This window comes from Saccostrea cucullata, unplaced genomic scaffold (assembly GCF_032062105.1).
Source record: "Saccostrea cucullata isolate Sc308-1 unplaced genomic scaffold, CSIRO_AGI_Scuc_v1 ctg7781, whole genome shotgun sequence".
Classification (NCBI taxonomy): Eukaryota; Metazoa; Mollusca; class Bivalvia; order Ostreida; family Ostreidae; genus Saccostrea; species Saccostrea cuccullata.
The window spans coordinates 1-17,687 of NW_026929450.1; the positions used below are offsets into that span (position 1 = coordinate 1).

The window sequence follows — 17,687 nt, forward strand, 5'->3', positions numbered from 1 at the left end:
AGGACGAAAAATAGCTTTCTGGTTTCTCCTACCAGATCTGCCAATATTGAGATAAACACTCAAAAAGCACGCGATGTTCTCAGAAAATTCAGATAATACGTGGCTCTTGTGATGTAAAATTATTATATATTTAACTTGAAGATTATATTTGTAACAATCGAAAGTATATCTAAAACACTACTTTCGTAAACAGTGAATAAATGTATAAAAAGAGGTAATATAAGCATGTGTCCTTCAAACTTGAATTAAACTTTCCTCTGATGAAAAGTTTTCAACAAAGAGCTAGGATTACTTTCTGCATAAAATGGGCCTGTCCCTAGATTAATAATTGAGTATCACCTTCTTTCCATTTCATATACAATTAGAATTAAGAATATACTAGTTTCTTCCATTTCCTATCATAAAATTTCTTTTTTAGAACCAATATATTGGAAAACAGGCTAACAGGAATAGCAATCTTAAAACTTGCAGACAATAGCGTATATGACTATCTTCAGCAAGGAATCAAAATAGTAGCACAGCCCGTGATCCCCAATAACACACTTTTTTTTTTATCTTCGGAAGAATTCTTTCTTTATTTAATTTAATATTTTGGATGAGGGGTTGTTTGTATATATGAAATATTAAAAAAAATCATTTACAGTAACTGAGGAAATACACTGACTATAGTGAAAGTAACGTCATACTTAATACACATGGTAACCAACAGTCTAAATGGTAATGTCTGCATTTGCAACCTAAACTGAGCGAATTCAATTTTTCAGAAATTCTTTGGGCCAAAAAATCCTTAAGTGTCTCCTTCTGAGGAAAAGTTTTAAATACCTAAGCAAATTTATACTGATTTCAATTTATTTAATTTTGCTTTTTTAAATAGAGTTTGTTGTCCAGATCTTTTCTACACAGTTTATTCTAATTCGGAAAGGAATTAATGATAAACATTTTCATTCCGATATAAAGTTGATTTTATTATAAAATTAGGATTTAATTTATAATAAGACAGGTTACTAATTTCATCACAAATATGTATATTACTGATGTGCGAAATAATAGACTATCAATTATCTTTCCTGGCATCAAACTATCAGTCCATTGTTGATTGAAATATAAGGAGTAATACAAAAGTATAGAATTATTTAGAACATTTCGGGGTCTTATTTATTTTAAAGACTTAAAGTTAGATTTCGGGATAATCAGAATCTACTGTAAAGGAGTAAAGTAGTTTTGTTCTGTGGAATAGATTAATTTTGATTTAAGTAAGTTTTAAAATTCATATATTCTCCTCTATACCTAAATTGTTTTTATCGAAAACAGACTTCGGATTCAGATATATTCTCCTCTATGCCTAAATTTTTTTTTATCGAAAACAGACTTCGATAATGTTTTTATACCCCCCGCTTGAAAAGTGGGAGGTTATATAGTAATCGGTATGTCCGTCCGTCTGTTACGCTTTGGGGTACCCATCTCTTATCCGCAACTCCTCTCATACATGTACATAAAGTTTTTAAGCTGTTGATTTTTGTAAAGTCTTGTGATTTCAAATCGTCAAAAAGTTCTTTAGATTTTGTAAGTATTCACACCACTTCTTGAATATATACATGTAGCTGCACAGTATAATTGAAGTTTTTCCTTCACTAATGTCTATATCTTAGTGAGAAGCAACGAGAGAGGGTTGGTTGAACATTTACTGGAACCTGCAATGTATCTTTGTTTGTAAGGATTCTTATGAAGTTTCGGAATCCAATATATATAAGGTTGTTCAATTTCATTTGCCCCCCCCCCCCCCCCCCCCGTGTCTAACGGTGCAACATAAAATGGAGTAGAATTTTAACAGTTCCTTAAAATATGCATATCAGATTCTGACTTTCTCGTAGATACTAGTTTACGGACTTAAGAGTTCTACAATATCCCAGGTACTCGTACAGAAGTGTCCATATAAAAATTATGTATGTACTCATAGGAAATAAAGTCTATAGGCCTTACACAAATAATAAATTTATGTTACCGCTTCGACCAAGATTGCTTTCATCATTCCTAGAACATATACAGTACTCATTGAATTTACCTTTATAGCCTATAAAAATATTTTTCCTTCTTGATTTTTATCAGATATTTCAAAGAAACGTCTCCACTTGTAATTTCATGACATCCAGTCTTCTCAGTCCTTTGATTTTTAGATTTTTAAATAAAAAGTTCACATTTTGTAAAAGTAAATATGCATGGCTTATATAAATCAACAGAAAATTGTACTCTAACCAACAGTTAATAAAAAGGAATAATCTTCATAATCTGATATCCTTCATAGTGATTAGTTAGCTTTTTCTGCAAACATCGTAAAAATGAAGTGAAAAGTTTTTATTTAGATGTTATAACCACCTTTAATCACCTTTAACCAAATTCATAATTTGGTAGACACTTTTTATGTTTATAAGAAATTTACATGCAAATTTTGGCTTTGGTTAAAGCTGGATATGACATGCGTAGGAGTTATCTGTCACAGCAACCCTATTGAGATTTCCCATTACTCTAATGCTACTACAGACGGATTGTACCTTACTTTGTGACCCTTTATCATTAAAAATACTATTGTATCATTAACCATTATAATTACTATTTATCATTACATTGGTACATAAGCCTAGTGATAAATGCAATTTTTAAGGGAAAAATACAATCTGAAAATTTAAAGTCATTGTAGGCCGCAAAACGGCTTAATATAGAATGATCCTTTCATGAAATGCATCTCAAATAACTTAACAGCACATTTGTGAAGATTTGAATGTTTCTCGTTTTAGGTAATGATATCTTTTAGATTCCTTATTGTCAAAGATTTTCTTCTTTAAAATACATAATTACCAAAAAATAGTGCGATTTTTTTTTTCATTTGACGTTCAGTTTTCGTTAATAATGTAAATGTTCAACTGTATTATTTAATGTACTATCCATTTGAAATAATTAAATTACACAGATTATAAAAGAGTCGTGGTCCTGTGTTTTGATGCGGAGAACTCAATAGACATATTTTATAGAATTAAGATAAGTACTGAAATATGGATTCAAAACTTTACTTAACAAAAACGTCATTAATGTTTTATCGAAGTACTCAGTAATTGATTTAAGGAATAACTGTTTTATTTTTCGATTTCGTAATCTTCGTCATAAAATTGAAAAAATCTGACAGTTATTCCTTTTATTTAATGTTTTGATTCCGCCAATCCGCCTGCTCAAAGCCCTGCTTCTGTCTAGCTATTTGTCCCGCCCTGCACGTGATTTTTTTAACCGCGCCAAAACATTGATGGGGAAATAAAGTATATTTACATTTTGTAATTTTATCTTGGACAAAGACATTGGAAATGTAAATATATTACTTGTAAACAGTCATTGTTGATACAATTGTAAAAGCAACACTTGTCAATATCCTGCCTTGATGAAAAGATTGTACTCGAAACATGCTCTTGTATATCGAGCAACTGATGCATACATACTGAAAGCTGGCATTAATTTCTGAGATAAGGTCCAAATCAGGTGACAGACACATTTTTAATTTTTTTTTATATTTATTTAAGTAGTTCATAGCATAAGGCCTGTCATTCATTATCGAAACAATTGTCTTTTTAACTGTCAAGTCATGTCAAGATTTGAGAAAGTTTATTTTCAACTGATTTATAACATTACACAATCTAAACATTGATTACTCGAGAAATTTAGAATTTTTGGAGTGTAGATCAATCAGATTAATGCAGATTCTTTTGTGCTGATTCCTGGAATCCTCTATAATTAAAATCCCCTTTTGTTGATAATTTTAGAACACAAAAGTTTTAGAGAGTTCACTTAATGATGTATTTGATGAAATTTCAGTATATATCGTTAAAAATGGTTGGAATTCTGCCCAACTTTTCCTTTGAGTAATTCTATCACTAAAGTTTATAAATGTGACAGAAAGGAAAAAAGATAGAAAAGTTGAATTAATCTCAATTGTCTTTCAGTTGTTGATGGTTTACCATCAATTGCTCTCTAGTAAAGTTTTCAAATTTGTATGCATCAGACTCTGTGAAGTTTTTTAGTTGGGTTCAGTGAGACATATAGACATATACCTGTAGGAATTAAATAAGTAATGGTAAATTGATAAAAAACGACTTAGTCATCGTCGATGTATTTAAAAGTCTAATTGTAGGTTCAAGCAAGAGATGTTTTTATGTTCGTAATTGATTCTGCTTCAAAAACCCTCATAAGGGTTACAAGTACGATCTGTGAGAATTCCAACAATGTTTACAGATATTGTTCATGAGTTACAGAAGAATGACTTAATGGTTTCTATCAATTTCTGTATCCATTTATTCAATTCTTTATGTAAATGTTTGTTTTCACGAGCATTAAGTAGAATTCTTCTAGAATATTTCATGAAATATTGAGACCACAAAATTTGAAAATATTAGAACAAAGCCCCGGTCTCCAAATACTACATGTTTTTTGTAAAATTGTCGAATAATTGTTTGAAGCTCTATAGGTTTTTGACAGAACCTTTTCTCTTGTTAGTGAATAACTTCATTAGAATTTGATACAATTTGAAGATAATGAACAGTAATCAAGATTAAAAATCAATCAAACAAAAATTAGGAGCAGAGGAAACATGGACCTCTAAAACCATCAAAGGTGGGATAAGGTGCCACGAAGGAGTAAATATTCAATGTCATGACTTGACAAATGAAGGGAAATAATCGAAAACAAATTAGCATAAGATAATAGCTTATCAAATGTTTCAATAAGTCAAAGTTGGCTTAAGGATAGAATTGGCAATAGCTTTTATTTCATAATAATTAAATGCATATTACATAAAACTGCCAATGCAGCCTCATCTTGGCTGTTTCCTTTTGATACTGCTGCACACTCGATTTGAAAGTGTACTGACGATTGACGACAGTACTTCCAGGCTGTCCACACTGAGCACGTGCTGGGAAGGAGGGTCACTGGACAATTCGTTCAACTGTGATAATCTAGCGCTCTTTACACCTTCAAAATATAAATCTTTCAGAATAATTATTCATACAATCATAGAAAGGTTTGTATAAAAATCACACTAAAATTAAAGATTAACAATACATTTATGGTGATTTTACCAATGGTGAAGATCTCTACTCCATTGTTTTTCAATTTATTGGCCTCCTTTAGAGCTCTGTAAGGATTCGTTGCCACTCCATCTGTAACAAGCACCGCTATCTGAGGAACTTGATTAGGGCGGCCGCCATTTTCTGTCGAGAATCCTTCCCCCATCTTTACAAAAGCTTTGTCTATAAAAGTATTACCCCGGTCCCATCTAATGCCATGAATTCGCTGAATAACGTCGTCCTTGGACATTCCATCTTTAAGTTCTAGAACACGGTCCGCCTCGTCACTGAACACGACGGCTCCAACTCTCGTCTCGTCTGGACCAACATCAAAGTTCTTCATCACCTTCACCACGAAATCCAGTTCCAATTTGAATTTTTTCTCCGATTCGATGCTGTTCGATTGATCAATGGCAAATATTATATCAGCTACTAGTTTGGTGCATTCTGTGAAACAAAGATATTTACACTTAGACTCACGAGTCTCAGAAAAACTTTTTTACATGCAAAAAAGATTTTAACATGTTAATGGTGTTCCTTTCGTTTATTTACGAGAAGTGTGTTTGTAGCAATATTTGACAGAATCTCTTAAGTTCTTCCTGCGGCTCTGGTGGTTTTGTTGTAGTCATCTTTTCAACTGGGGATACCAAATCATTATTAAAATATTTCAATTTTTGTACTAACATGTATCCAATACAAGTATGTATTTCACGCAAAAGAATCAACAAGAGACAAATATTGACGCAAGCGTCAAAAATCGGCCGCAAACCAATTGATCCTTTCAATGAAGCAAGCAGGAACTGGAACGTTTGATGCGTTATAATTAAAATATCTTGTATTTATCTGTTAATTAAAATATATATCCCTATGACATTGAACATTTGCATGTGACATTACGGGATTTTCTTCCATACATAATACATGTACATTACTACATGTATAAGCAAACTACTAACTCATAGTCCCCTGCGTCTCCGTGCACAGTTTGGTATGTAAACCAACTCTGTCGGAAGTTTGATGTTTTTAAAGTAGTTTAAAGATGAAAACTAAAGTTTAAACTTATCTGAACCATAGAAATATATAGTTTTACTTTAATAAAAATGCAACAAATATGTGGGGCTCTTCGCTCGCTATTAGAGGATGTTACCCCCCCCCCTCCCCAACTCCCTCTAGATCTGCTACTACATTTCTTGTCTTTGGTGTGAGATGTGGCGGGAAAAAAACTTGGCATACTGTCAAATGTGCTTTATCCTTGTCTGTTGGGGCAAAATCTCGTAATATTCTGACTGATAATGAATTGTCATTTAATCATTTGTAAATTAATTTTCTTTCGGAAATACATGTATATATCTGTACACGGCATTTTAAAATATATTCAACAAATCCTATTAAAATAGAGAGGTAATATTGTTTACACTTGTATACTGTACGTAAAACGCGGTCTTCGCTTTAGACCATGCCCAACACGTGTGCTTATTTTGGTCTCCGCACCTCAGTTATGTTAGATTTTGTCAATCAGGACTGGATAAAATATTTACCCCATGTTTACAAAATTTTAATTTTATGATTATTGCGCGTATTTTGTTAAACATTGTTTTAATATTCTATTATATGGATGTTAAAAAATATATTTTTTTAATTTAGACTATTTTCTTTAACTCCGCAGAAACGCACAACGACTTCAAACTTTCATATCATATAACCGACCGCCTCCTGGCGGCCGGTAATAATATATAATCACATTTTTTTGGTAGGTAAAATTTACGTAGCACTATAGTTAAATATAGTTAAATATAGATTGCTTGAAGAAACTTTGAGTACAATTTGTTTATTTCTTCATTAAGTACATTTTAAACAGACTTTCAAAATGTGTAACGTCAAAGCCTATTGCAGAAAGTCAGTTAATTCACAGTTACTACAAATTGGCGTAGTTACATGTAATCTATGTTAGTCAACAAAATATATTGTTAACGGTTAATTACAGACAGATAAACTTAGATTAGCATTCGTAAACTATAGTTAACAACCGTTAAATACAGTTTTGCAGATGAAAACTATAGTTTAAGGTTTGTAAACTATAGTTTACGGTTTGTAAACTATAGTTAACAGTCGATAAACATAGTTTGTGAATGGTGAAACTATGTTTAGCTTATTTTTGTGAATTTGGCGTGCCGAATACGAGTCTACCAGCCAATGACAGATTGTATTTACAAAACAAGGTCATTTCAACGAACAAGCAGACTTGTGATTGTTGAAATCCTTGCAACCTTAACCGATTTGTCAGTAACTTGCATCGATGAAATAAATCGTTTTTGGGTAATGTTCTTGCTTATATATGTAGTGTCCCTTTGGAAAGTCTAAGTGAAACGTGCAAGTGATGTTAAGAGATTTCTACATATATAAGAGAAGCCGTCAAATTCATCCCATTTTTAATATACAATTTATTTTCTAACTGCTCATTATCGTATACTAGTATACGCGGTAAAACAGGAACGGATTTGACAAATACATGTACATTCAATAGATTATAATGTCAAGACAGTGTTAAATTTAATGACACCTGTAACAGACTTATTTCAATTTAGAAAGTAGTTGAAAGTTTGCTGCGTTACGTTTTTGCAAATAATAATACATTACCTTGTGCAGTTGATGCTGAAATGATCTAAAAAGAAATATTTTCTTCTTAGTTATTCTATCATAAAACAAACGAAATACAACGAATATGACTTATACAAGTAGATATAACCTTAAACATACTTTTCATTGAAGACGGATTACATGCAACTGAAAATCATTCAAAATTTATAATTTCAATATCATGGCGAAATCATATGAGATCTTGCTTTATTGTTTATCAATGATATTCTTTTTTTAAAAAGATGATAATATGGAATATAGTAATGGATTAAATTCAAAATCAAGGTATAAAACCCTTTCGAGTAAATATTTCCAGATAATCATTTTCTTATTTCACAAGATAAATTTTCAGAGAAATTATAGTTTATCTCCAATATCTCAATATCTAAGTACTTGCCAATTTAAACTGTTACACCTACAATATTTGACTTAAATGCAGAATTGCAGATATCAAATAATTAGGTCTTGCACGTTCTACAACAATCATTGGATATGTAACAAATGAAAACAGAAATTCATATACCACTCAAGCAAAAAAGAAAAAAAACATCAAAAGAACATAATACACGCAGCTATTGCCAAATCCTATTGCAATTATGAGGTTTCTATGATCTACCATTGAAGTAATTATCATATCATGATAACATAATAACGTGTGTTGTTTCAAAAGAGAAGGCTATTGTACTCTTTCTTCCAAATATATATGTATCCCTCTTATAGTACAGCAAAACAGCAGTACAAAAAAAATCAGACACTCTAATTTATCCAGTCATGTAGTTATTGAAAATACAAATACCTTGCTATAAAGTAAAGCAATTAATTCAAATAAGAACATTTCAATTTTCTGCGTTTATAAAAAAGAAATATGTGAATGAATTCAAAATAAGTATGCACTCAGCTTCTGAGATAATTTGAAATCAGATAAAAAATTTGTATATAAAATTGCAATTCAAAAACTGCTTTAAACAACATTGTTATTTAATCTGTAATATACAAAATTATGCTAAAACAACTGTATCTATAAAACCCAAAAATACATGTTGGTGAATCACATTGAGAAAATACAGAGATACTACCTACAAGTCAATTTTGAAGAGTGCAAAAGCTTCACACGTAATATAACAAAATCATTCTATCAAAGATTAACAGAGGTATGCGTAGAATTCCCTCTTAACAATCCATAGAGGATTCATAGAGTGTAAAATCAACTGACAAAAGATTTCAGCTTTGTTGTCTAAAACCATAAGAAATAGGATGCAGAGATTCTCTCTATTTAGATAATTTTACGAGTTAAGTTTTCGTGTGACGTTACAATTGATTTCCTGCACTCGGAAAATGCAAATGTGAAGTTTTTTTTTCATACTTACGTCTAATTCAACGATGCCCTGTGCGATATTGAGGTACGCTTCACCCTGCGATATTTATGCAGTTATTGATTACGATGAAGGACTGACTTTCAATCGTAAATTTAGCATTATTTATTGACAGAATTGTTTACAAAATGAGGTCATTGTCGTTGAAGCTGCCTCTGAAAAATGCAGAAATAATACCACCCAAATACTATTTGAAATTAAAACAATTGCTTTCAGATAATTTAAACACTATGTATAATCTGAAATATTTGGGTATATAGTATTATCTAACATATTTGTTATTTGTGCATAAAAATTTTCATTGTGAGCTCAGTAATGAAGACGTAAATATGAAGTATCGAAATACCATACAAACACTATTTATGAGGCAATATCTTTTCAATAAGTCAAGAAATCCCATGATAGGACCGTTTAAAAATGTAAAGTACATTAAATTACTCATATAAAAATACGAAAAAAATCATTGAAAGGATTGTTTTCAGCTCAAGGTCTTGTCCCTCCTTAAGAATAAATTACGACTGAATACCCAAATACTTTTATTTTTCAATATTTCATAAAATTATTACCGAATTTGGGATGAACTTCAACGCCATAATATATCTTTTCAAGTCTTTATCTAACTACGCTACACTGCGTTTTGCATTGTGTTTTAAAACAAAGCTGCATGCGTGCAAAATTATTTTTCCTGGGGAACCTTTCATCATAAATCCACCCTCCGAATATTGACCGTGGGTCATTTTTCGACAGCGATAAATGACCCCCGGTCATTATTTGACGTAGAAAAATGACCCTTTTGCTCGTAGAAAAAGTGACACCACCCTAAAAATTTGCAGAACCCCCGTAAAGAAAAATGACTCCCTGTTGATTAAAGCTGAATTTTTTAGGGGGCAAAATAATTACATAAAGAAGCATATTGTCCAAAATGCTCACCTGATGTATTTGGAATAAATCGATGATATGTTGATCTCATAACATACAGTTATAGCTATGTTTTTAGGTCAATGCGATGATTCAGAATCTAAAGGTGTAAAGATTTATCGAGCCTAAAGGGTTAGGTAAACATTGTTTTTCGATGTTGGAAATCATCGTACTGACAGAAACCAGAAGTCTCTGTCGAGACTGTAGCTCTACTGGTTTATACTGTAAACAAAGGAAGAGAAAAGTAGCAGTTGGGACTTGAAACTTAAAAACAGCAGTAAATAGAAAAATGATCCTTGCCACTCATCAAAATAAAAACCGATGCACAGAATTATGTATCTTAGTATAGCCTACTTGTGTGCAAAATTATATTGTAATCGGACCAAAACTGTAGGAGAAGCATTTTAAAAGAATTTCTCAGAAACTTCTATTTTTAGTTACCATGGCAACACCGTTCATTGAAATAAAAAATCGATGCACAGAATTATGTATCTTAGTGTAGTCAACTTGTGTGCCAAGTTATATTGAAATCGAATTAAAACTGTAGGAGGAGTAGCATTTCGAAAGAATTTCACAGAAATTTCTATTTTTAGTAGCCAAGGCAACATCGTTCATCGAAATCAAAAACCGATGCATAGAATTATGTATCTTAGTGTAGTCTACTTGTGTGCCAAGTTATATTGAAATCGGATCAAAACTGTAGGAGGAGTAGCATTTCGAAAGGAATTTCACAGAAATTTCTATTTTTAGTAACCACGGCAACACCGTTCATCGAAATCAAAAACCGATGCACAGAGTTATGTATCTTAGTGTAGTCTACTTGTGTGCCAAGTTATATTGAAATCAAACCAAAACTGTAGGAGGAGTAGCATTTTGAAAGAATTTCACAGAAATTTCTATTTATAGTAACCACGGCAACACTGTTCATCGAAATCAAAAACCGATGCACAGAATTATGTATCTTAGTGTAGTCTACTTGTGTGCCAAGTTATATTGAAATCGGACCAAAACTGTAGGAGGAGTAGCATTTTGAAAGAATTTCACAGAAATTTCTATTTTTAGTAACCAGGGCAACACCGTTCATCGAAATCAAAAACCGATGCACAGAATTATGTATCTTAGTGTAGTCTACTTGTGTGCCAAGTTATATTGAAATCGGACCAAAACTGTAGGAGGAGTAGCATATTGAAAAATTGTTTACAGACAGACAGACAGACAGACAGACAGACAGACAGACGGACAGACAGACAGACGGACGACGGACGCATTACTATCGCATAAGCTCTTCTGGTCTCTGACCAGTAGAGCTAAAAATCAGCAGTATCATATATTATCATATCCTCCGCTTGAAAAGCAGGAGAGTATATAGTGATTGGGGTGTCCGTCCGTCTGTTACGCTTTGGGGTATCCATCTGTTATCCGCAACTCCTCTTGTATATAAAAAGATGTATTTGTAAAACAGCTATACCCCTGTATGGCAACATAACGAAGACTAAACTTTTCTTAAAGGCAATTAAAATATAATGGTACCCAAAGTAGGGTCTTTTCACAAAAAATACAATTGCAAAATAGGAAAGCCCTAGCACCACTTGTTAAAAATTAATGGTTAAGGATAAGTGTTTGAAAGATAGGTCAAACTCAAAGGTCAAAGGGTCAAAGTTGATGGTTTCTTAAGAAAGGTTTAATGTAACAAGGATTACATTTGTGAAGTATGAGAGTATTAGTTTCTACCGTTTAAAAGTTAAAGTAAATTAAAAATTTGGAATTTTTGTGTAAAATGGGACAAACTCCAAGGTAAAGGTCAAAAGGTCAAATTTGGTGGTACCCAAAGTACGGTCTTGTAACAAGGAATGTACACATATTGAATATGAAAGACATAGATACAATAAATGAAAAGTTATGGTAAAGGTTAAATTTTTGCAGAGAAACAGACCGCCAGATAGACAGACAGACATACCTACGGACACGATAAAACTGTATACCCACGAATCTTCGATTACAGGAACATAAAAAGGAATGGTCTTCAATTAACTTTTCATATTATGACACAGTCTAAAGAACACGTTACAAAAAATGAAAATGTTTGTTCTGATTTTCATATTGAATTCTCTTAAAAAAATACTCATAACTGGGTAAAATTGTGGAGTAAAACAAGAATTAAGAAATTTAATGAATATTGTGTGCAAAATCAAAAGGTTATGTCTACATGTATAGTTTTTGCATTAGATTGTGTATTTTACACTGGCCCATAGCTTTACAGAGCATATTTTTAGGTGTTATACCCACCCACCCCCTTACTTATTTAGGAGGAAGTCGATTATCAACAAAAGCAACATGAAAAACTACCCTACTTTTATTTTTCTATAAGGAAGGACTAAAACTAAGCTTAAAATAATCTACTAGTCTATTAATTTTCAACTGTTACTTTGCCACAATACTTTCAAGTATACCCCCACCAACATTTAACGTATGCTTTGTTACAACGCACTTTGAAAAATTACGCACTCTGAAAAAAAATTTTCCAAGTGCGTTAAATTTGGGACCAAGCTTACGCACTTTGAAAAAAATAATTTCTTTTTAAAGTGCGTTAATATTGACCATATTAACGCACTTTGAAAAAAATTGTAAAGCTTGTTCAATATATTTACAAATTATTGGCATAATAAATAATTAACACTTGTTGGATAACTTTTTGGTGATAAGCTTACTTCAGGACCTGAGATATTGATGTTTTAAATAGTTTAGGTTTTGATAAATATTGTAAAAGGGAAATAGAGAGAGATGATTGTTTAATATCATTATTTCGTTTCTTTTTAAAATTTCTAGTATGTAATAAGTAGAAGTGTATGTGTTGGAGGGGGGGGGGGTCTAAAAGTGAACGACTTAAGGAAAAGCATTTATCTTAATTAAGAAAAAGGGGCAATTTGATTTTCCAAGACTATGAAAATTCTTTCTCTCTCATACGCTTTACTTATAAAATTCTAGGTTTCAACTGTTTTAAGTTAATTTAGTTATTGATAGTTTTCAACGTCATACCGGTAATGTAAATACATATCCATTGTTTAGCTATAGCATAGGCATCATAACCGGGCGAAGGGCAAGGGTAGGTAGGCTTAGCCCTCCCCCTCCCCACTTATTTTTGAAAGATATGCATCATATAGGCATGGAAAATGCAGCTTACCCTTTTGTGGGTTTATTACTCCCCTCCCCGTTTTATTTGTTACCGACGCTTTTGTATTGAAAGAGAAAGAGTTAATCTGAGAGATCTTCTACCCGTCTTCTCCTCTTCTCGACAGGAGTAAATCAGTTCATAAGTTTACTCAAAGATAAATAACACTGAAATAGAATCTTTCCAATACTAAAATCTAAAACCAGAATTTTTGTTTTTACATATTTTTTTTTCAAAGTGCGTTAAGTGTATCCATGGAAAAATATATTGATGTAAACTTTTTACGCACTTTCAAAAAAATTTTCAAAGTGCGTTGAGTATGTCTCAATTTCAACGCACTTTGAAATTTTTTTTTCAAAGTGCGTAATTTTTTCAAAGTGCGTTGCCACAATGCTTTAATCATCAGGTACGTAGCAACAGGAGGGGCCGGGGGGGCTGCCCCCTACTTTTTTCCCCAACATTACCTTTACTATTGAAAAATGTCCATTGAAAAGATAGTTGCCCCCCCAACTTTTTACCACAGTATATTGATAGATAGGAAACAATTAGAAGTGAAAGGAAGTTGGCATTGAAGAAGTTGGCCAGCCCCCCCCCCCCCCCCCCAATACACACACACACACGAAATAGGATTTTCGAGTTCTGGGTTTTTTTCAACTTTTTTTAGGTACCATGGTAAGTAAAAAAAAAATTTCAGGTTTCTTGTCGTTGAAAAATGACCCCCGGTCATTATTCGATAGGGGTCATTATTCGTCTTTACACTGGTTTATTTTTATAACCCGTTGAGTGCATCATGCTGTAAACAAAGAAACGGAAGAACTTCCGATTTGTTTAGTATGTGGGTTAGACATTATGGTGTATGAGTGAGGGTGAGAGGGTGTGTGTGTGTATGTGTGTGCTTTGGATAAAAATATTAATTACACACTATTCATATAAGAAGAAAAGTATAAAAGGATGTCCGTATGTCTGTCCGTCCGTCTGTTATGCTTTGGGAGACCTCTATCTTAAACGCAACTTCTCTTATACTACTAAATGAAATTTAATGAAACTTTCACAGAATCTTTGTTATACATTATGTTATGTTCATGTATGTTGGAATGCTATTAAATATCGGTAAAAAACAGCTCTGAGCATTTTTTTTTGTTAAAGAGGACATGTTATTAATAGCTACACGTATTTAAAAGCTCATAATCTATAGTGATATTGATTGTTTAGCATTTGAGATTTGGAGGGGATGTGATTCTCTCATTTCAGTTTGTCCCGTACAAATGTGCCTAACTACTGTTTTAGCTAAGGTCTAAGTGATTTAACTTCAACTGAACCGTAGAATATTGATAAATGTTTTGATGACCATATCTTTAGTTTTGTCCATTCACGTTTGTTTCATGTTTTAATCTTTACAGGATTTGATACTTTTATCCTCATCCAAGGTATAAGAAACTGAATTTCAAACAAATCTTATGTATTACAAGTTTGGCTTTCCAGAAAGCCTGAAATTTCATCTCTATGCTTCATTAATGTCATTGAATAACCAGTGAAGTGTAACTTTTATCTCAGCTATTACATTTTTTTTCTATTCCCCTAGAGAAGGAGAGTGGCAGTTTACCTAAACAATTTTAGAATATGAAACAAAAGAGTAATGATCAAACTCCAAAATCCTATGTTGTGGATGGAAGGTAAATTAGGAAATATTTAAACAATTTTTTTTGAGGGGGGGGGGGGAATAAATGACTATATACCAACAAACAGTGTGGATAAGGGAGGGGGCTTGCAGTGAATAATTACAACAGTACAAGGTTTAAAGAGCTAGGGCACAGATTTGTAGATCTATCTGATTTTCTTAATTATTTTAAAAATTAATAATATCATGATTCATATGTTGCTAAAACATTTCAAACTGAAATATACTAAAATAATGTTTTTAAAAAACTTTTTTGATGTTGGTTGAAATGTTTATTGACTTGAGCCTAACCCTATAATACAATCTTAAGGACACTGGTAAAAGTCACAGAAGACATTTTTCAGGAGATGGCCATTTCATACAAGGGGGGGGGGGGTGTCAAAAATTGTTGAGTCAGGTCATGCTTTGTACCAATTATTTTTGTAGGATGACAAGAGCTTCTTAAGCTCTGTCTTCAATGAAAAAATGTTTGACAACTTTCTTATTTACTTCCAAGATCATTAACCTCCTCCCCGCACAAATATATAATTTATAACAAACAGAAAACAAATATTGGCCCATACATATATTTCTTTTAAAGGCTGAAAAGAAAATTCTGATATATATATTATTTCAAATTATACTGATATTGAAATTATTTGTCTTCTTTCTGGGTCAATCAGTAAGAATTTGCCTTTTAGCGTAGCTGAGGTGGATTGAAAATGAATTTCAATCTAGAATTGCAATCCAATGTTTACTCGGCCTTAAAATATGAAACCTACTTTTACACACTTAGCTTATCCAAGAAATAAAGTACACATGCTTTTAAAATTATGTAATTTATAACATATTTGAATGCTATCAACTAAAATTAGTATATACAAACTATCTGGAAAAAGTCCTCATTTGGAAACTCCAAACTTACTACTGTTTTCGGAATATACAGTATTGTGTCATTAGTGATCCTCAAAATTCACGTGCAGTGCGTATATACGAGTATTATATTTATGTGCTTTAGTAAACTTTTTCTGCATTCTAACCTTAAACAATTCAGCATTATTTTAAATTTGGCTTCATTTCAATAATATAGGAGAAATTATTCGAAGTCTTTCTTGCCATTAATGCAATTAAAACTGCATATAGAAAATACTCATAATGATTCTTTGTGATCTTTAATCTTCCAATGTCTGTTTATTATGGACATTAGTACTGACATTTATCAATGTATCAGCTTATAACATGTGCTTTTAATTTCTGAAGTTTCTTATTCTTAATACATTCGATCGCTTAATCAGATTTGTATTATTAAAAAAAAACGACAGCAATTTTATAGAATGACTTATGAACCAAAAAATTAAAGTTTTCACCATTAACCCATATCAATTAACGCGATTACTTTTATTTTTTAAATTTGATGAATTCTTGGATCCACGCGTCGGTCGTAGAGGATCTTAAATTTACAAACGCGCTGACGTAGTCAGAAGAATCTATCGAGTTTTGCCCATCATTTACATAATAGCCAAGAGAAGTATACATGAGAACATATAGTGTATATTTTAAAGAACCCCCAAACCCAGGCGATGTGTGTCGGACTCTCTATGATTTCTGTGCAGCTCGTTTTCTTTCTCAATAGTATTGTTTACATCCCAATCTATATTTAGAAAAATCGCATCATCATCAAACTGACCAGTGGTGATACTCGGGTGGTCTCGCACTTTTTGTAAGGAGCATAGTGGAGTCAGCCGAGGAATGCCGATTGATAAATGGCTGCTTTCACTGAGACTTCACATTCGGAATCAAACTTAATGTGTTATCTCTCGTGAGAGATGACAATCAATACGTACAGCCAATTCAAGCTGTTTTTTTTTATTTTTCTACATTCAGATATTGTTATTATTGAAAAAAAAATGTGACACATTTATTCATTTCAAGCATTATATGATAAAAAGCGATTGCATGATTATAACATTAGCATTTATTTGTTAAAAGCTGATTTGATATATAAGAGCACACTTCTGATCTAAAAACATTGATTTCTAAAAATGAATCAATTTATTGACAAAAATTCGATTAAATAGAGAGAATATCAGTAATTTGGTTTAAAAGCAGCAGTGTAAATAATGACTTCATAAATGTGTGGGTTTAATATTTACTCAAAATGTAGCAGTACTTCAGGATTAAACACATTTAGGTTGCTTAAAGATGACTTAAAGTCAAAATTTAGTCACCATTAACACATCATAAGTCATCAATAGCCTATGTTTAACAGAGATATTTAAACTTAACTTGTGCACAGAGCTTTTTTTCAAATCTGATTCTAAAACCCTTAAACATCCATAAGATACGCTTAAAGAAATCGAAAAGAAATAAAAGAAATAGGGAATCGATTTTTTACTCACAATCAAGTAAATGCAGAGATATCTCATCATGTCCTTCAGCCTGATGAACAGTCAATGAACAGCATCCCCAACCCTACCTCCTTATATTTCCCATAGCTTAAAAAGGAAATGCTATACAATATCATTATATTTGCAACATTTTGAATTACATTTTCTGTATGTTTAGAGTTAAATGTTTAAAAATATATAGCATGTTAATCAATAAGTGCTCTTATGTTTCCATTATGAAACACCTGTTTCTTGTTTTCTGCTAAAAATAAATCTTAGAAAGCAATCGAAAAATGACGTTTTTTGACGAATGTAACTGAATATTATCGATCGAGATGAAGCATTAGGGAAATATGAGTGAGAATGAGCCTTTTCAGTAGTAAACATTTGATTACTTTTAAACCTTAATAATAGATTATTTACACCCTTGCTTGTACAGTTCAA

The 17,687-nt window shown here is 32.0% G+C and overlaps 1 protein-coding gene across 1 annotated transcript; it reads right to left on the bottom strand.

Annotated features, from left to right (window-relative positions):
• Nucleotides 1–4,849: 4,849 nt before the first annotated feature.
• LOC134280882 (collagen alpha-1(XIV) chain-like) lies at nt 4,850–17,289 on the bottom strand. The gene is made up of 4 exons (XM_062763333.1): nt 17,256–17,289; nt 7,740–7,764; nt 5,115–5,549; nt 4,850–5,007 (listed from the first exon to the last, which is right to left on the bottom strand). Exons 1-4 carry the CDS (start codon nt 17,283–17,285, stop codon nt 4,850–4,852), a joined length of 648 nt encoding a protein of 215 aa, XP_062619317.1. The 5' UTR covers nt 17,286–17,289.
• Between the last annotated feature and the right edge of the window lie 398 nt (nt 17,290–17,687).

Coding starts and splice junctions, on each gene's coding strand:
- LOC134280882 (XM_062763333.1), bottom strand. CDS start 17,285: ATGATGAGATATCTCTGCATTTACTTGATT. Junction 7,765..17,255: donor ATCTCTGCATTTACTTGATT/GTGAGTAAAAAA, acceptor ATTTCTTTTTAG/ATCATTTCAGCATCAACTGC. Junction 5,550..7,739: donor TTCAGCATCAACTGCACAAG/GTAATGTATTAT, acceptor TTTGTTTCACAG/AATGCACCAAACTAGTAGCT.